A 21,336-nucleotide genomic window follows, 5' to 3' on the forward strand; every position below is an offset into this window, starting at 1 on the left:
CAAGTTTCCACCATTGACCAACAAATATAGTTTTAGGATGCAAATAAAAGTTTTTATCAAACCTTTAAAAGGGCCAGATAGCACATAAACAGTAGAAGGTGTAATTTTCAAGGACCAGTGGATAGATTACATCTTAACTAATTCATTAATTAACTTAATTAATGTGACAAATGGTTTCAAACTCCTCTATAGCTGTTTTGTTCTCAGAAGAAAACACACCAATTCAATAGTGTCCATGATATTTATTTTTTCCCTTTGTGCCTGAAGTTCAGACTTAATTATGATGTATTTAGACATTTTAAAAACATTTTTAACATTTTTAACATTTTACATTTTACAAATTGGGTATTATCCTCATCTATTATCCCAGTTTATTTGTTTTCCAGACAGTTTATTTCAATAAAGCATATACTGAACAAACAAGAAAAAGGAAAATGTATGACATCAAATACATGGAACCAAGTCTGTCGTGTCATGGACAAGAAATAATATAAAGAAATACAAAATAGTATGTTGGATAAATTGTTTTTGAATTCCTGATGGTAATGATCATCTTTAGAAGTACAATACAACAGTGGTTCATTGCCACACAGACATTTGTCCTGAGAATGAAGGACTTTTCCGTTTATTCTGATCCTACCTTTGTATGTAACACCTTCATAGTATGTTGTTAAACGCAATTGTACACATATGACTGATGTCATGTTGTAATGTCTGCCAAGCTCAAGGGAACTAACGCAGGAAAGCAGAAGAGGGCAATGTCCCTGGATAGCAACTCTGAGACAAAATTCCTACCGTGTTTCATGAGTATTGTTGTACACAGGGGCATAAATGTATGCACCTAGTTTTTTATGTAGTGCACTCCAACTATGTTTTCCCTGATTTGCTGCACACTGTACAGGAACACACTGAGCACTTTGTGATCTGTAATATCACACAACTAAGCACAGCAGATAGATGGGGTAAAGTTGCCATGCTTCTCCTATGCATTGGTCATTAGAAGCTTCCCAGCATGTATGTGACAAGCACCAGCTTGCTAAATTCTGATTAAGGTATATTTTACTCTATGTTGTATTGCTGTTAGCGTCCCTATTACTGTGGACCATTGTAATCTAAAAACAAAGTGATAGAAAATCCAATATTTTAGAGCTGTCTCAAGAACAAGAGGTAAGAGACACTGACCTTGGGGACAGCTGTCCAACAGGGAATTATTCCTAAATTTGTGAAATTTCCTATAAATTCCTCTAAAACAGGAACTGGATGAAAATGTTCCCAATAGTACACTGACAGCAAAAAATAAACTGGCAAGAGTTTTAGCCATGCTCTACTCAAATTGAAAATAAAAAAAGTTTAGCTATACATGCACCTTAGAAGTGTTGTTAAGCATGGCAGTAAAGAAGTGCAAAACTAAAATAATGATGAAACCACTGCGACCGTTTTCATGTCACTGGCCCTAACATTGGTTGTGATTATGGGCTCCTAAGTAATGTTTCTACAAAATTCTACCAAGGAAAGGGTTGCCCTCTAAGTTGTGAATATTAATTGACACTTACTTGACCACTGGACCAACCCAGGATGCTTTAGTAAACTGTTTGACATGTGTCTAGTGGTCAAGAAAAATTCAGTAAAACTTGCACTTTGTTTCACTATGGAGAGTAACTGTACATATGGTAAACACTTTTATGTCAGAAGAGCAGGAGAGCTCAGGCAAGGATATTCACAGAGATAGGCAGCACCTAACCCTAACCTCATTGTCAGGTTTATAAGGACGTAGAAACCGGTACATAACCTGTAGTGTGTTTCCTATATTTATTATAAAAAGGAAAGAATTGAATCAATGTACATAAAACAGCAGTTACACTTCCTATACATACAGTTTATCATACCAACAAAGTGGTAAAGAAACAAGGAGAAATAAGGAGTTCTTCATATGACACAAAAATAGTAAGCATATTTACTATTGGTACATTTTAGTAAAAATTCCTTTCAGGAGAGATTGTGCAGTAATTGTGTCAATAAAGCAGCAATAACCAGAATGAATTCTAAATTCTGGATGATACAGAGGAAGAAGAGGGGAAAGGGCAGGCCACTGATGGTAGCTCATTTGGAAGTTCAAGCGAGCAGCCAGATGGCCAGATTTATCATACTTTGCTATAGTTAATACCTGATGTGGCATTACCTGACACAGATCCTAATGGGGTTTAACAACAGGGAAGAGAAAAAAAAATTCAGACAGTAACTTCAGAAAACAATATTTTTTACATAATGCCAAAAGTAAACAATGATTTAACATATAACAAAACATCTTATTTTATAAACGACTGGCCAAAGTCCCATAGAATCCTTTCAGTTTTTTCACTTTACTGAAAGCAGCCAATGATTTAGTTTATAACCGTACTTCAGATATTTTGGTTTGTACTTTTCCCAGCCACCCTTTAAAAAAAATGCCAATATGATGAAACTTAAGCCTGCTTCGAGCGATATTGGCTGCAAGTACCTGGCTCTCAGAGCGTCCTCTAGTGCTCTGAAAAGGCTGTTTCTGGGACACAGGTGATCAGGTCTCCAAACAGAACCCTCAATTAGTGGCCACAAACAGCTTTCCTGTAGCAAAAAAACAAAGGGCTGGGATACGCTTGTAGTAACAAGACTAACCTTCATATAAAACAAACCCATCATATTGGCTTTTTTTTTTTTAAAAGCAGGGATATTTACAAATGTATTTTTATAAAAGTACAGTCATACTTCATGTGCAAAGTGAAGATTAATAAACTACATATTGAGAGAAAAATTCTGATTGCACAGTAACACATTAAACACCTATTGCGCAACAAATTAATAAAAGAAATAATAATGCCTGTTGGCAAAACACAGTGGTGAGTTCCTGGACATTCCACAGCAGAGAAATACAATATACACACAATATTCTGAACCATGCTTAGAAGTTCATGCTGTACAACCTCTAAATGTTCTTTGTGTGCATTCCACTACTTACAAGTGCACATCTCTATTCAAACCACTTACATTTCTCCAAAAAAAAGGATTCTTTGGAATGTCAGCTACCAAACACACAGTGTAAAGCAGAGATCCCCAACTTTAGCTTTTGAGGCACCTAATAATTAAGTTTAAGAAGCAATAAGCTTCTAAGTAATAAGTGAGCAATAATAAGAATGAAAATAGCACCCAAGGAATGTTGCAATGGTAAGTAACTGCACCATATATAACGTATATAGAGTAGGGCATGTGTAGATTAAGGGATAATATAAATATATATATAAATCTTCCCCATCTATATCCAAAATATATTTTCTTAGATAGGGAGATTTTCCCTTATTTTCTGTTCTGTGGGACATTTCACCAGACACAAAGTGAGAGAAAAATCTGTAACAGGGAAACAGAGAGTAAAAGGCTGCCTGAGGTTCTTGTCTAGCATTCCCATGCTTAAGTAAATACATTTTTAACTTCTGTCTATTGAAGAGATTTCCCCTTACTTCCTGTTCTGAGGACTATATTTCACCAGACAGAAAGTGAAGAAATCACTCCAACAGCACTTCGAATAGAAGTTAAACAGCAGTAAGACAGTTATTATCCTTCCCCCATTGTATTCCCTGTATGTTGGCTAATGTAGTACTGCTCTGCTTAAATACAAGTTTATACTACTCGTGTGTTAGGCTATACTATTTGTATGCATCTTTATTTTTTTTTTATTTTAGTTTTAGTGTACCTATACAACATCTGATACTATCAGATACAGGGCCACATGATGAGGAGAGAGAGACTATCTCTTAAGCAATTTATTATTTCTTTGCAGACAAATTTACAAAAAATATCTAGTTTAAAATAACATAGTACTAAAATAGTTTGCCACTGTCTTTTGTTTAAAACAGGATAAAATGTGTAATAATAAAATCAGGAAACCCATATCTGGCTTGACATACATAAGAAATATACAAAGAAACCTGTTCAGGTAAACACATTTAAAGTTAACCAGACCTGGCCTAAAAAGTGTCTAAGATAGCAAAAGATCTTTGTGGAGCACCCTGGTCAAATCACATTCACTTGAACAACTATTAAGTAGCTGCCATGAGCAACATCAAAGCTAAACATTATAAGTGCCTCATAAACCGTTGGGTTGGGGACCACTGTTGGAATGTCAAAAAAGGGATACTTGGATAAAATGCACAATCGGCAATAACTGACATTTCCCATGACCTGCAATTACAGAGCACAGGTATGGTAAGAGTTTTGTCTGTTGTAACAAAAAAATAAGAGTGGTACTCATTATCTCAGTTTAGTGAGAAAGATGAGACATGTAGATCTGATTTCCAGAATTGAAAACATTATGTTGTCAAGTTCTCAAAAGGCTTTCAAAATAAAAATGGTTACAAGGAATAGTGGTAGTAACAAAAACAAGCACACACAACTTGATAGTGGTCATTTCCCTATATGTAGCCTAAATTTTCCATCTCGCTGCGGTAGCGTTGCTCAGAGACTTTACTTTTGTGCTGTTTTGTCTCCAAATGTTGCCTAAATTCGAGCTCCTCGCTGGCTCCTACGTTGCACATTGAACAGTAGAACTGTCCACTTGGAGTTACACACATAGCCAGGTCTCTAGGAATTCTTTGACGTGAACGGGGATTGAAATATGGACCTAAAAGAAAATAAAAAGATTTTTTTGTCAATTTACATTAAAATCCATATCATTTGTCAAAGGACATTGACAGAAAGCATGGGGTGACCTTCCAGAGAAATATGAACTGCATTTTCATATGTTTTCATTAGCATGACATAATACAAAGACAAAGTGGATAGCCTGGCCCATTAACTCAGAAGCGACATCTTCCCTTGGCAATTAGACTCATCTTCATTCAGTGCCGTAGGTTTTATAATCTGATGAGCGCTGTCTTCAAATACCTTTGGATCCAGCTAACTGGCTATCACAGTACTAAATTTAGAGCTGTAGGGGATAATCGAAGAAACTGAAATATATTTGTCCCCCAGACAAATTAATATATATATCTAGGTAAAACAAGTGGTAAAACATATTTAAACTGTAAAGCAGTAACTGATTTTTGCCAGATGGGATTTCACTGGGATATTTAAAAAGGGAACGTTTTGGGTGTAAAAAGAACTTTCTGGAGTGGTTTGAACATGTTAAAGTGCTGTTAAAAAGAACCTGAACTAAGCAAAGTAACAGGTTCTTATTTAAAAGTAAGCTAACCACGGAGTCTATACTTACCTATTCTTTGCTCCTTCACCTCCTACATCCACTACATTCCTGTTTTAAGTCTCACAAAATCGCTTATGGCAACATACACTCCTTTTCTCCTAACTTGGGAGCACCCAAGTACTGAATTCTGAACTTTGGTCTATATGTCACTTTGTCTAATCTAGAGAAAGCACAGGTTTATTTTAAAAAACTGACTACATTTTAGTGATCTGATAATCAACCCACTGCTTAGAGGAGAGCAATAACTACTCTCTTCTGTAGGAATTGTTTAAGCTTTTCACTGCTAGAACATGTTGGGAGTGCCAGCAAAACCATCCAGAAAAGTCACATTTGCCTCGTGGACTACTAACAAAAGCCAATAACAAAAGCCATATTCATCTGCTCCGGCTCTCCTCTGAACCAGCATGATGTTGCTGCTTTCTTAGTAGTGGTTGAGATTGTGCAGTGTTTCATCCATTTTCTCCCCTTTTAGTTTATGTTCAGACTGGCAATGAGGTTGTGATTCGGGTTACTGCTTCCTCATAGCAGTGAACCACTGTCTTTTTGTTTGTTTATATACAAAAAAAATCCCTTTGTATAGTATACTGTTTGTTTCATAAGTGCAAGAAAATACCTGCTGAGTCTGATAGAAATCTAGTGAGCTGATCATTTTCTGTGCTCTTCTTCGGGCTCCACTGTTATCACAGTTAGTATTATTCCCATTTCTCTTAGTTCAACCACTTGCTGGTGCTGTGTCACAAGTGTAAGTGTAATACAGTGTGAAGAAAATGAAAATCTAGTGGATACATTAAAAGTTAGACCCACTATTTGACCAATGTAAATTGTCTTTCATAGAAATGATAAAAACAATCACTTTCATGTAACAAATCACTATGCAAATTGTTTATAAAAATACAATAAAAATTGTTAATAAATTGTTTATATAATATACCAAGTGTTTTTGCTCTGTGGCTTTAAGGAAAAAAAGTAAAGCAACCAGCATGGTTTATGTGTAAAACTAATTATAGCAATGAAAAGATCAACTGGGCCTTGCACCTGCCTTTCAAGTGAATTATGCAGGGTTTGAAACCATCCTGTGCATCCTGCTTACTGATTGCCGATTGGCAGAGAATCCTATGCAATAATAATTTATGTGGCTCTGGTGACAGGATGCTGTCCTGCCAGCTCAAGAGTGAGCTAGAAGAAATAGGATATCTTTGTATTCATTTCTCTTCAGGCTGATTTGTTACTTTCACATAAAATACATGCCACAGTTATAATCAGTACCCAGCTTGGGAGGAATGTTTGGTTTCCCTCCAGCATTTCCCTAGGTGAACAATTAGATATTTTGGAGAAACAAGGGTGGTTTCCAAGAAGTTTCCCAAACACCAGTATGAAAAAAGAAAAAAGGCATGCAAATGTTTTAATTACCCAGTTTATTACAAATGTTCTGATGATTTAACCAGTTTTAGAAAAACCTTCTTTCAGTAAAGTTTGTCTATTTGTCTTTTAGACAGATGTGTCCCTTTGTCTCGGCAGCATCATCCTTGAAATAGTGTCCAGCAAAAAGGGATTTGAGTACTGTGATCATGTGAACGAGACCACAGAAAGATTTTTCTTTCAGAAACAAACAAAGTAAACCAATCAGTATGTAAGAGATGTCTCATGACTCAGAGCTTAGCAGCCAGCTAACCAAAACATATAAAGTATTAGCCCACCGCTGCAAACTCTCTCCTGCAGAACTGTAAATAATTTCTATGGGGAATCCAAAAAAAGGACATGATGAGAATAGGTCTCTGGTGAAGTGATGCTGATGTCAGAGACCTAATTGAGTGTTTAAAGGTACTTTGTATGCTGTGCAAGAGGAGCAGTGAAAGAGACCAATGTTCTTGTTCTGCATGGATGCAGAATAAAATTCAAATCTGGACGATTAGTTTCCCTTTTGTACACCACACACCAAAGTGCATGTGTACATAATATATTTAATGGGTGTGCTATTAATCCAAAATCCAATCACCCTAAGACATAGCAAATATATAGACTAAACACACTTTCTATGATGGAGAACCAAACGATGACTATATATACATATATATAGATAGAAAAATAGAGAGAGAGAGAGAGAGAGACTTATACACTACAATAAAGCTCAGGTCTTTAGCATTACAAACACAATATGACAAAGTACATCTGGGGTTATCAAGTGACATTACAGGTGAAAGAAATTCAAAGTTTCAGGGTGTGAAAACCCTGCTTTCTTAAAAGAGCACCCCCTTGTGAAAGCAGTGTTTGCACACCCTGAAACATTAGGTTCCTGTTTTTAATATTGCTTTTTGTTGGGTGTTCTTGTTCTTTATTATGTTTAAATTATTGGCGTTAAAATTTGGTGCATTTACCTAGAATCTTACCCACAATGCTTTCCTAGAATTCTCTAGGGCAGCGGTCGCCAACCGGTGGTCCCTGGGAAAATTTTGGTGGTCTGCAGAATAATTACCATTACACATACACATGCAATTACCCTAACAAAATCCCCTTCCCTGGCACATTCACCTTCATTCTGCTTACCCATTCATTCATTCGGACTTGCTCTGGCCGGTGCGCTTTCTCCTGACCCCGCTGATGATGTCCCCTGTATGGACACAACTTTTGTTGTGTCCACAGCCCTGCACTCCTGTCCCCCCAGGATGTTTAGCAAGCAGGTCTGAGCTTGCGATAGGGGAGTGGGCAGGTTCCCCCATCATCACGTCACTCTGGGGGAAGTTTCCTCCCCTTTGATTTATACACGGCTCCCTGCGCATGCACAGGATTTAAAATTATGACCTTAGGGGTCCATGGGGTCCAAAAGGTTGGCAACCACTGCTCCAGGGCATACTTCAGTTTCCCTATGTAACATATAAACTTTGAAATACTGCAACCATTTCCTATATTAATGTTAAATAGCTGATAGCATCAGTCTAAAGCACACCGTCTGCAAGTCAAAATGAGCTCTCCTGATCAGCCAACACTATGCATAGAAAAGAAGGATTTCTTTGACGCTAAACACCACTTCTGTTCTCCTGCAGGAAAGATTTACAAACATATTGTACCGCTGGAATGTTGAAATAAACTATGATGTATTCTTGTCGGTTTATACACTCTATATGGAAGTAATACAAGAAGATCAACTAAAGGCTTTAGGCAGGAATTAACACCTTTGCATTTCTGCTTGATGCCTTTTCTATCAAAATAAATGGAAAAGCATAAGAACACCTAATGAATGAAAACCAACAGCGACATGATGGCATTTTGATGTGCTGGTGTCAGTGGAAAGCGCTTGCAGGGAAAACATAACATTGTAAACCCACCCTTGAAGTTCTGCCTATTAGGACATGTGGTGTACAGCAAGCCCTAAAATTAAGTAAATACAACCTCAGATGAATAACACATGACATAATACACTGTGCTGTTATTCACTTGACAAAGACTAAGGCAAAATGTAGAAGCAGAGTGTGAAAAATTAAATACAACCTTACTACTTCCACAGGGGTAGGAGAGGGAAAGTAGCAGCAAGGTGAACCTACTTAAACACACTCAAATATTTGATTATCAGCAAATGTGTGACCTCCACTAAAAAGCAGAAGTGTGGGTAAGGCTTGTTTGGAAGGATTGCCAGGAGAAAGCCACTTCTCTCTGAAAAGATCATGGCAGCATGGCTTAGGTTTGCAAAGTTGCATATGAACAAACTACAAGACTTCTGGAACAATGTTCTTTGGACAGAAGAGACAAAAGTGAAGATTTTTGGCTACAATGTATAACACCAACGTTCAACACCAAATAAAATTATCAGCACAAACACCTCATAACAACTGTCAAGCACAGTGGCAAAGGGTGCTTGTTTTGTAGACACAAAACCTGGGCACCTTGCAGTCATAAAGTTAACCATCAATTCATCTACAAACCAAAGTATTCTAGTATAAAATATGAGGCCACCTGTATGAAAGCTAAATCTTTGCCAACACTGGGTCATGCAACAGGACAATGATCACCAGCACACCAGCGAATCTACCAACAGAATAGCTAAAAAAAAGATTCAGGGTGTTGCAATGCCCCATTCAAAGTTCAGACCTCAATCTGATGTGAAATGCTGTGGCAAGACCTTAGGAAAGCTGTGCATGTATGCCATACATAAATGAACTGAAGCAAAGTTGTAAAGAAGAGTTTGCCAAAATTCGTCATCAATGATGTGAAAGACTGATAAAATCATACAGAAAATGATTACTCTGCTAAAGGTGGTTATACAAACCACTGAAAAGTACGTACATATTTTTTCCACTCATGGCTTCTATATCTTGGCTCATTTTTATTAAATAAATAATGACACCATGGAGTCTCTTCTGTGTTGTTTTACATTTTTACATCCCAGGTAAGATTTTAATAATTTTGGAACTTGCAAGTGACCAGATGATTTTTTTTATTACTTCCTGATACATACAGCTTTTGAAAAAGGTGAACTTTCTTTTTCACTTATGAATTATTTTATATATATTTTTTTTCTTTACTATTTTTCATTATTTATAAAAAAAACCGCCATCTGGCTTATTTGCAACTTCAATAAAAAAACTTAAGATTAAGAACTATTACTGAAAACAGGTACACTGTACATCAGGGACAATTTGGAAGATAGGGAGGTTCTACAAATCTTTATTTCATTTGTATTGAGGGTAGAAAGTTTAATAATGCCTTACATTCCAAAGAATTGGGGACAAATGACAAAAAAACTCATGATAATGACCAAGAAAACGTCATACACAATGTAATTGGTGTGATTGTATTCATGCTAGAATTCAAGTCTAATTAAAAAGCAGAATAATGCTGAGAATTAATGAGTGGGCCTTGCTTGACAGTGTAAAATGTTTATTAAAAGCAGAAAGCAAGGGTTTAGGGAGATCTTTGCTGTGCAGCTGATCATTTACCAAAGTAAATGATTGCCATTGATCTTTCTGTTAAAATTACATTTTTATTATATTTAAATTTATACAATTATAATTTTATAATGTGTCAGCTGCCCTACTTTTTGTTTAGGATTTATGCATTGAAAAATATTTACACAATATATATATATATATATATATATATATATATATATATATATATAATATGATTTTTGATTATTTTTCACAGGTAGAGTTCATCTAGACTGAATTGAATTTTCGGGAATGTGTATAATATCCATTTAACATACTGCAGACAAGCAGATCCTTCATCTGTTACCATGGCAACAATAAGCTATTACTCGGTGGCATCTATTCTCAGCACCCGTCTGGACAAGTCCCCCTGATAGAATACCTGTATTATTCTGAGGAGAGCAGACGCTTCTTCTATTTTGCATCATCTTATGATCATTCCCTTCTTTACGTGCTCTTCTCTTGCATTCCGTCGAGTCCCTAAGTGTCATCAAATCATAGCATTAAGAAGTGCAGAACAATGTTTGTCCACTTTTATAAACTGTGTACCTTTTTACAGTAGACATGTATAATAAGTGGTTTTATTCCCAATAAAATGAATATTCCTTGTAAATTGTTTGTATAATTTACACAACTAAAAGCACTAACACATATTTGATTGATAGATTATTTATATTTTGTCACATTAATAATCTGTCACTTTGTATCCTAAAGCCACAGATCAAAGCAGCTTGGATGAAGCACATAGGACAGAGCTCAGTGACCTCAAACCCCATCTCAACATTGAGTGCTTTGATTTTACTTTATACAGGCTGGAATAGCACTGTATTTCAATTTGAAATGAAGAAAATTTACACTATTATCTGCTATTCATTGGTTTGAATCTGCTTGGTGATCTTGTCTCAGAACAAGAAAGTTTACTTGGAGTGTAAAGAATTGTTGATTTATATTCACACTCTTTTGGCCAATTGGTGAAACTGAGGTCTAAATGTATAGTGAGTGCACTTGGTAGATTTGGTGGTGGAAGTGGTGCCTTTTTATCTCTCCAGGAACCTTTCTTCTCCTTGTCTTGTTTGAATTTGAGTTAGAGAAAAACTACCCAAATATTTGGATTAGAATCAGAAGCATATTATGGACATAGCTTGCAATGATCAGTGAGCATTGTGCATGTTGGGTTTGTGATTAAAACAACACTGAATGTGATTTTATTTATTTTTGTATCCTGATGCTGCCTACTCTTCTTCAGCTGCTGTGACCACATGACCACCAGTGCTATATGGTAAATACCCAGCATAAAGTAAAAATGGCATGACATTTCTAAATTCCAGTTCATGTCAATCTCTGCTCCCTTCCCACTATTTCCCCCCACCACCGAGTTGAATTATTAAAAATTAAAAAAAAAAAAACAGAATCATAGTTTAAACTCTAGCAGCATGGAGAAAGAAAAGCCCATACATAACCCAGTTTATTTCTGTTCAAAAAGAATATATTATGATAACTGATAACACTGAGTAAACGCATTAGAATATGGTACCTTGTTATACAGGATTCAAACTTATTACTGACCTGCTCACTGCTGATATAAAGAGGTACCTAGTCTTTTTATTAAGCATGGAAAACACATTTAATGACATCACCATGCAGTAAAACCTACATGAAAGAGTTAGCTGGGGTCTCTGCCAGTCGTAGCCTTTTGGCATGGTTCTTTCCCTGGTAATGTGCTTGAGCCACCACAGGAGAGCTGAACGAAGCATCACACAATTTGCAGTAGTCATTTTCAGTGGCAAGAATCACACGACCCCCACATTTTGGGGCTGTAACCTAAAAACCAAGATAGATATATTTGTTTTTCAGTATGATTGCTCTTGCACACAATGCACTAATAAGTATAGTAGTATTTTTTTGTAATAGTAAATAAAGTCAAGTAAGAGTATTAAAAAAAATGTACTCAAGAAACTCTGACACTCAGGTTGTTTCAAAAAGGCAAAATAGGGTAATTTGTAATTCTTATTAAAGAATTATAAGTATCATGAAACTAACTAAAGTAAATCTGCATTGCTGCCATTGCTGACCTCTCCGGTGCTAGATGTATCCAAAAAACATTTTCCAAGGTCGATGCAATAAGATTGCCCATTTCTAAAACTATTCATTACATTAGGTCCAAATCTATATATCCACACTAACAAATGCTGCCCCATGATCATCTCAAGCAAAAATATATTGTGTGTACAGTGGTCCCACTACATTGTTTACGTTTTGCCATGCAGATCATTAAACAACCGAGTTGGGACAACTGACATCATTTCCTATTTAGAAGGACATAGTGGGGTAACCTTTCTTCAGAACCTAATAGAGCTGTATATTTGGCACTTGTTCATGATACTGTCACTGGAAAAGATCACAATTTTTTTTCCAGCAACAGAAATTTCATGTCTGTATGTAGCTTAACTATATCTAAGACATTTTAATATTTTATATATTTTGTCTTTTAAAATTTTAAAAGACAGTTTAATTTAAATTTTAAAATCTGCACAGCAAGTTGTAATCTAACTACATAAGTTGCTTAATAAAATTCATTACGCTGAATAGATTCATGTTAATGTTGGAGCAAAAATACCAGTGGTTGTATTGTTCACAGACACATTTAAAATGCCAGTTTCCTGGTTTTCATGCTGATATGATGATTTCAATACTTTTCATTACTTACCTGAATCATTTAGAGCAGACATTCTGTCTTTACTTGCTACATACTAGTACCAGGTCAGTGACACATAGTACTGAAGCAAGGGACAGCTAGGAATCTAGCATATGAAGAAGAGTTCAGCAATGGCAGCCTTCAGAAATAAAAGTATCAGACAGATTTTGTTCATCAGAAGAAAACATGGGCGCCCTCTTGTGGGTCTCTGATTTATACATAGCAGGAAAATCATGCCTGAGGACAGCTATGTGTATATTCCATTTAGTGACAAGGTAATCAAGAAAAAGCTCTTACATTTGGTGATGATGATCCCGGTGATCCTGTATCCAAAGTCTGATTTAGTCTCGATGAAGCAGGGCAGCTACTTGATGCACAGTAATTGCGTAATTTCTTGCTGTGGTTTTTGCCCTAAGAAAGATAATATTAGACTACATATAGTCATCAGTATACATCTGTATATTGGAACTGTTTCTTTTGTATATCAACATCAAAAGACACATTGTGGCAGTGAATGTGTCAGGATATAACTTTAGAATTGTATCTAACTGTAAAGGCAAATACAATAAAGCTGAACAACAGCCTAAATCTCAGGCTTGTCATACAGCTGTACAGGCTCCTATAAAGTACTGAAAATGCCCACAGTACACTGTAAGCTTCTGTGCAGCTGCAGGAATCATTTAGTCTGCCACATATCCAGCATCATTACCTTCCCTCATCATCATATGTAAGTCTGCCTAGGGATGCCTACTCCTTCAAACTGACACCCGTCTATCAAGGCAGTCTGATATCACATATTTACATTTATTTCCTCCCAACAGCCATCCCGAAGTTTGTATCAGGGCTTAGTGCTTAGCAGAAGTACTGAAGCTGGGAGCAGTATGGTTCTTTATGTAAACTGTGATCTGCCTTCATTGCAAATACAAATGGGAAGATCTAGTGAAGAAGTTACTGGAAAAAAAATACATCATAAATAAAAAATGACATTTGTAATAAAGACAGAAAGATTTCATTTAAAAATGTTGATGAAGAGGAAGAAAGGAATAAAAGGAAGATAAACTATAAGCAGATCAAACTTAATCTTTAACTGTAAATCCTAATTTGTAGGGGTTAAATAATCCAAATAAGGATATTTGTACTTCTGTAGTACTGCTGATTCAATAACAGGATTTTGTATTTTTTGCCTGGATGTTAAGCTGCGTACACACTTCCAATTTTTATCGTTCAAAATGAACGACGAACGATCGATTGGGCAAAAATCGTTCGTAAAAAAGTAACCAACGACGCCGACGAACGAGGAAAGTCGTTGGAAACGAACGACTAATTAAAGTTGCTCTACAAGTTGCCACAGATTTTCCATTCTAGTAATTTACATATTACTTTCACATTCGTTTAGTGATGTTGTGTTTTGTTACAAATCAATTTACCTGACAGTTGGAATCTAACACAGCCCAGAGTGGGCTAGTAATTATTAAATCAAACCTGGACCAAAGCACAAACATTTTTCTTTTCTGTAAAGACTTAATAAAAACACATTTGGTGCCATGGAGGACACATTTTATTTTAAACAGGAGAAGTTGCCCTGTACATGTCGGGGAATACTGCCTCACTGTACTTGCATGTGTACTTCAATTATATTACAGTAAAATATATACATATATATATATATATATATATATATATATATAAAATTATGTTCTGCAAACCATTGGTCTAAGGTAATTTTGACTATTTAAGCTGCTAAGGGGAAAAGGCTTGTCATTAGTTGGAGCATTGCTCTTTTTAAGACAAAGCCCATGGTTAGCAGAGCAGTGGACTCTGGGTGCCAGAGAGTGATGGAGAATTTAAAAGAAATAGAGCTACATCAAAGAAAAACCTTTACAGTTGAGCCATAAGTTAGGATCCTAATTTAGAATATTTCCCTAGTAAAGCATCTCCCAGAGGCAGTCTGGTGGCAGTCTTAGATAATGTACCCCTCCATAAAAATGGGAATTGCAAGAAATGAGCACAGAGGTGAGGCTCTGTTTTCTTTCTTTCTCTCAGGTATTTTCCCTGGTTGATGCATATGCTTCTCACCCTAAATATATCCAATTTTATATATATATTATAATTGTGCAAGCTAGAAAAATATACTTTTATGAAAGGTTGCAACACTGCTATCTATATTTGAAAGATCAGTCATATTCTCATAGGAAAATTCCTACATTTTACAATTACCAAATACTTTAATTAGCTAAACAGTTGCCATGGTTACACAGAGAGTGTCCATGGATCAGCACACATCTCTTTCTCAGTCTGTCCTTGAGTTCAGCTTCATTTTAGCAAGAGATTTGTCATGGGATTCCCTTAGGCACCTCATAACAGTCTACCAGCAATATACTATGATAATGTATAAGGAAACCCTTATGAATATTACTAATTGATTTCAACAAGTCCACATGATTTTCTTACAGAGTAGACTTTTTTTACAGGACCATTTTATTTTAACCTTTTATGCACAAAGAAGTCTTGAGAAAGTTTTCATATCAGCCATGTCACATCACACACTGGAATACAACTAACTCTAGATATTCAAGCTCAGCTATTCGGCAAAACAAGTAAAAGACACGTAAAGGGGTATTTTATATCTTACATAAACAAACCTAGCAAAACGACAATCATTTATAACTGGATTTTCACATTTTCACAGTGGAATTATAACTACTTTCTCTTAAAGCCACTAACCTTATTTTTGGTTCACATACTAGCTTTGTACCTTTAGAAATTCTAACAGTGACATATCTGTATCAGAAATATAGAAGGTGGTCAATGGGTAGGAAGTAAATGATCCTCAAAAAGAACCCCGAAAAACAGGCAGCCGTAAAAGACATGTTTTATCCTCTTAGTAAGTGAGAGGAAATCTCCCAAAATAGGACTTAGGTAGCAAAAATAAAAAAACATCCTCCTTTTCGCTGTCTAAAACCAAGTACTACTTTAAGGTGACTCATCTCCTTTGACAGTTATTTTGATGTAATATAAATGTGCTCAATACTGAACATAACAAGGCAGTAAATTATATTCAGAAAGCCTGATTTTCTTGCAAATTCATTCTGTTTTATTACAATAGGTGTAGTTTTGGGGATGTTTCCAGCATAATCAGGGATTGAGTTTGTTACCTAATATCCTGGGATAGATGCATTAAATCAGACTTGTGGCAGGGATAATTCTGGGCGCGGGGCTCACCATGTCTTTCTGATCTCTGCACACACAATTCATTTATCAAACACGCAGCTCATCTGACAAACAGGGGCTATATTAAAGCAACAATAACTCCATATATTCCTGATTCCTCCTTGCTTTCCTCCCCTACTGGTTAATGTATTAGGGATGGAATACATGTCAACAATAAAAAAGACTTTGTAATTGTTTTCCTCTAATCCAGTACCCAGTTTTCTGGTTAAAACACTCTGTATAAAATAACTGTGGTGCAGATACAATGTCACACACATCGCCAGACACACCTGTTTTAGACCTATTTTTTCCAAACTCTGCAGCCTCACCCACTTTGACAACTTGATATTTCCCCTTTCTGATCACAACCTAATCATGTTCAACATATCTTATTCTTGCCCCCCTTTGCCAAATCCCAGAGCTGGTCAATGGCAGAGAGATATCGGCAACCTTGACTACAACCTATTACCAAACTCAAACTGCCTTACGTCCATGACCCTCACTCTCTTTGCCACTCAGTTTAACCACAATCTTTCTTTGGCTCTGTTGCCCCTACCACCTTCGGCTACCCCTGCCCTACCAACCTCCAACCCTGGCACAACAATCACACCAAACATCTACACTGTTTGTGCAGCTGGGCGCAAGTGGAGGAAATGTGGCCTCAGTGCTGACTTTATTGACTACAAAGCCAAGCTACAAAGCTTTAACACTGAACTCACTGTTGCCAAGCAAAATTATTTCTCATCTGTCATTTCCTCGTAAGCTTTCAACCCATGTAGCCCCTTCTCAACAAATGACTCCCTCTTAAACCCCACACCTGCTCCCCCCACAACGAAAACCTCTGCCCAAGACATTGCCACCTACTTTAGAAATAAAATTGACAAAATCAAACATGATATCTCTGCTCACTGGGCCACTCCAACCATACCCACCCCTTCGACCTGTAAATCATCACTGGCCTCCCTCAGCCCTGTTAGTGTGGATGAAGTCTCGCCTCTTCTCTCACCATCTCCGTCTACTACCTGTCCACTTGACCCAATTCCCTCTGATCTACTCCTTGCCTATTCCTCCACCGTGGGCCCCCCCCTAACCCAACTAGTCAACCTTTCCCTCACTACTGGTATCTACCCCTCCACTTTCAAACATGCCATTATTCACCCTATCCTGAAAAAACCCTCACTAGACCCCTCATTTCCTCCTAGCTACCATCCCATCTCCCTTCTCCCATATGTTTCCAAACTTCTTGAGCGCCTTGTCTATAAACGACTCACAGATTACCTGAGCACCAATTCTCTCCTTGACCTTCTCCAGTCTGGCTTTGGAGCTGCTCATTCCAAAAAAAACTTTTCCCTCCAGCTTCCTCTTGATCTTTCCTCTGCTTTGAACACTGTAGATCACCCCCTTCTAATCCAAATCATGAACCTCCATATCAGTGACACTGCTCTCTGATCGTTTGCTTCAAATTTCTTTCAATGGTAATTCCTCCTCTCCTACTTTTCTCCCTGTTGGTGTTGCCCAAGGGTCAGTCCTTGGACCGGTTCTCCTTTCTCTGTAAAACTACCCACTCAATGTCCTCCTTTGGTTTACAGTACCATCTATATGCTGATGACATTCAAATTTATCTGTCCACTCCTGACCTGTCTCCCTCAATCCTGGATAAGGTCTCATGCTGCCTGTCAGCCATCCATGATTTCTGAAACTCAACCTGGATAAAACAGAACTTATCATCTTCACCCCAAAGTCCAAATCTTGGCGTCACCCTTGATTCTGCCCTCTAATTTACCCCTCATAGTCAGAACATTTCCAGGTCCTGTCACTTTCACCTGCACAAGATCTCTAAAATCCACCCCTACCTGTCCCAAGAAACCACCAAACTCCTTGTACACGCTCTTATCCTCGCTCGCCTGGACTACTGTAACATCCTCCTCTCTGGTATTCCACTAACCCGACTCTCTCCTCTACAATCTAATATGAATTTTGCAGCCAGACTTATCCATCCTTCCCTCCACTTTTCTTCTGCTGCATCTTTTTGTATTTCTCTTCATTGGCTTACATTTCCCATTAAAATCAAATTCAAGCTCCTGTGCTTTGCCTTCAAATCCCTCAAAAGTTCCCATCCAACTTACCTTTCTGACCTGATAAAAAACACACCCCTAGCCGCTCTCTCTAGTAGCTCCTCCAATGACTTACTAATGACTTCCCCACTCATTACACGCAAGGTTCCAAGATTTTTCTAAAGCTGCCCCGACTCTCTGGAATGGTCTTCCTCGTCCTATTCGGCTTGCTCCTACTTTCTTCTCATTTAAAGGAGCACTCAAAACCCATTTTTTCAAACTTGCCTACCTGTCTTCTTTGAAACCGTCACCACTTCCCACCACTACATATCTCCCATCCTATTGTGTGATACTTTCCCCACCTCCTAGATTGTAAGCTCTTCGGGGCAGGGTCCTCTCCTCCTCCTGTGTCATTGTCTGTATCTGTCTGTAATTTGCAACCCCTATTTATTGTATAGTGCTGCATAATATGTTAGCGCTATATAAATCCTGTTTATTAATAATATTAATAATATTAATGACCAGTGATGAGTATAAAAAATGTATAAAAAACAATTGTATCACATTATTAACCTCCCTGGCGGTCTGAATAATAAGTATTTTTAAATGTTAAAACTGTACATTTAAAAGTACTTATTATTTAAAATTTTCTGCCTGGTCCCGCCTCCCAGACACACGGTCCTGCCCTCTAGCCACAAGCTCGCATTGCCCGGCCGGCATCTGCGTTCCCTGGCCAGACCCCATGGTCTACAGCTCTGGTAAGTGTGCCCCCTGTGGTTCCTTCTCCTGACCAGAGCCATGGACCACCAAAATTATCGGCGGGTGATGACCACTGCTCTAGGCAACCTGCAAGTGCCCTCTACCACTTCATTATCATTGTTAGTTTTACAAACAGAATCATCTCAACAGGTCAGAGGTTAAAGCATTCACTGTATACAATCAGCCCGTAAGAGGATCCAAAACTTTGGGAATTGTCATTACCTGATTACCAGCCCTTTTATTTCTAAGAATTACTTATTTTTTAAAAAAAAGGGGAATACGGTATGTTGTCATTTTACTAATTATACCTATGTATTGTGGCATGGTGTATATAAACTGTAGTAGATGGGAAATAGGTGGCTCCATGGTTTCTTACACATGACTAAGGTGAAGCTAGCTTGTTTCTTGAGATAGAGATACATAGATCTTTACCTAGGGTTTTATTTTTAAAGCATGCACTGGGGCTGGATTCACTGGGAATCCACAAGAGAACAAGTGGGATGGTTTCCCAATCCTATGGAGCATGTTTTTCTCCCAAACTGAGCTGATGATTTAAGAGGGCAGAACCTTTAGCTTGTGGGAATACATTATAGCAGTGTGTGCATACAGAGACACTCCTTGCAGTTTTGTAAGAAAACAAGCTGACAATAAAAAATAAAAACTTCTGAAAGATTTCAAACCCAGACAGAAGGCTATACTTTGTGCAGCTTTGCTGAACATTGCAGACACTGATCCCCTGTGAGGACAATCTGGGGGGATGTTTAATGTTCAGCGGTGCATAATATGTTGGCGCTAAATAAATCCTGTTTATTATTATTATTGTTATTATTATTAATAATAATATTAATATGTTTAATTTCTTTTCCTGTTTCTGAGTGTTTGAAGTGAATAGAAGTGGGCAGAGTGCCCTGAAATATGAACTGCTGTCCTTAATATATCTGTACAAGTATTGCTTTTGGAGCTAAACCCTTGAGGTATTTATTAGGTGTTGTGTACCCTGGTAACAGGGTCTCTTTAAATGACCAAAGATGATCCCTTTCATCCGCTGTGTAGAGTTGAGGGGAGTGTGGACGTTAAGAATCAAATTAGGTCCTGTGACTATATTACCTCCCGGCTCGTCCCTCATTCTGCAGCAGAAATCTCTTTATCTATCTTTGACTACTATCTGTATTTATAACTAATAAATATAAATGTTGTATCATTATCTCTATGTGAGATGCTGCCCACATCTGTGCTTTTCAGTAACAAGCTGTATTCAATGGCCATTTTGTTATGTATTCAAGGATGACAAAAAATGGATTGTATATAATAAAAGCAATTTGGTTAGGAAATCCTCTCTTACAATGCTGTATTGATTATAGGAAGATACAAAAGCATTTTCCACATCTTAGATTTGCCACCTGTCAATAGATTTACAGATTGATCAAAAGAGAAATGATTGTTCTCTTTTTAGTGAAGCAGATGAAAATGAAATCAAATATTTCTTGAAATAAGGAACTGTATGTAGTCTAAGAGAGAGTGCTGGCATGCCTCCTTACTCCTAGCACATTACTTATTGAGGTTACATGAACCCAGAAGCTATAAATTGTATATGTTACAAAATGCGTCATACCTATCAGTATGCTCAATATTTCAAATAGCGGTATTTAAAAGTTTTATCTTTTCACGTGAAAAGTGGTAGTATAAAAGTGGAGTATAAAGTGCTGAATACTGGACATAGCTGGAAGCTGTACAGTTTTACAGAACTATGCTTGGCATGAACTGCAAGTTTGCTGCAATACAATGGGGAAACACTCCCTGAGTGACAGGCCCCTAGTGCAGACCTCAGCCACAACCCCCCTTAGTGATAAAACCCCAGTGATAAAACTAAAGTCGTATACACACTTGCAATTATAGTCGTTGGAAAGGATCATTCACGATCCTTTCCAACGACTAAGCACTCCACGATGCATGAACGATGCTGTAAATACATCACCATTATTCTATATGTAGAGGGGAGGTGGAGAGCATTTCAGTAACTGCAGTGGATCCACAGAATCCCTTGATTTGAATCAAACTCCTAGATTAGTGTTTCTTTGCCTTTTTAACATGGGGGAACACCTTGAAATCACTTTCAGTACTTCAGGGAACCCCTGCTTTAATATCAACAACTCACAGTATATTAATGTGGTGGTTAGTGGGAAGAATACTTCCTACATTGCTGGCCAAAAAGATCATTGGGGGCCACTAAAACTAACCTGAGAGGCTCAAATTTCTCACTGCTCAGGGAACCCCTACCAACCTCTGGAGGAACCCTAATTGAGATGCACACTGCCCTGGTTAGCCCATTGAAAATGAGACAGCTGGTAGGTATATCAAAAACAATTTTGGCAGAAATGTGTTATTTTTTTTTTAATATAATTTTTTTTAAGCAAATTAAAAAGCAACCAATCAGCAGTAAAGCGGGTTTAAGTATATGGGTGTTATTTT

At 37.3% G+C, this 21,336-nt stretch overlaps 1 protein-coding gene across 1 annotated transcript; it reads right to left on the reverse strand.

The window, feature by feature from the left end:
* Positions 1 to 227: 227 nt before the first annotated feature.
* ZMAT3 (zinc finger matrin-type 3) lies at positions 228 to 17,386 on the reverse strand. Its single transcript, XM_072410146.1, has 5 exons — positions 17,333 to 17,386; positions 13,142 to 13,255; positions 11,804 to 11,970; positions 10,532 to 10,629; positions 228 to 4,648 (listed from the first exon to the last, which is right to left on the reverse strand). Exons 1-5 carry the CDS (start codon positions 17,384 to 17,386, stop codon positions 4,440 to 4,442), a joined length of 642 nt encoding a protein of 213 aa, XP_072266247.1. The 3' UTR covers positions 228 to 4,439.
* Between the last annotated feature and the right edge of the window lie 3,950 nt (positions 17,387 to 21,336).

This window comes from Pyxicephalus adspersus, chromosome 4 (assembly GCF_032062135.1).
Source record: "Pyxicephalus adspersus chromosome 4, UCB_Pads_2.0, whole genome shotgun sequence".
Classification (NCBI taxonomy): domain Eukaryota; kingdom Metazoa; phylum Chordata; class Amphibia; order Anura; family Pyxicephalidae; genus Pyxicephalus; species Pyxicephalus adspersus.

What these genes read in the sequence shown, in the direction of transcription:
- ZMAT3 (XM_072410146.1), bottom strand. Translation starts at nt 17,386, where the DNA reads ATGAGCAGCTCCAAAGCCAGACTGGAGAAGGTCAAGGAGAGAATTGGT. An exon ending in AGGAGAGAATTGGTGCTCAG is followed by an intron (nt 13,256 to 17,332) that starts GTAATCTGTGAG and finishes TATCTTTCTTAG; the next exon opens with GGCAAAAACCACAGCAAGAA. An exon ending in CGGGATCATCATCACCAAAT is followed by an intron (nt 11,971 to 13,141) that starts GTAAGAGCTTTT and finishes CTTGGTTTTTAG; the next exon opens with GTTACAGCCCCAAAATGTGG.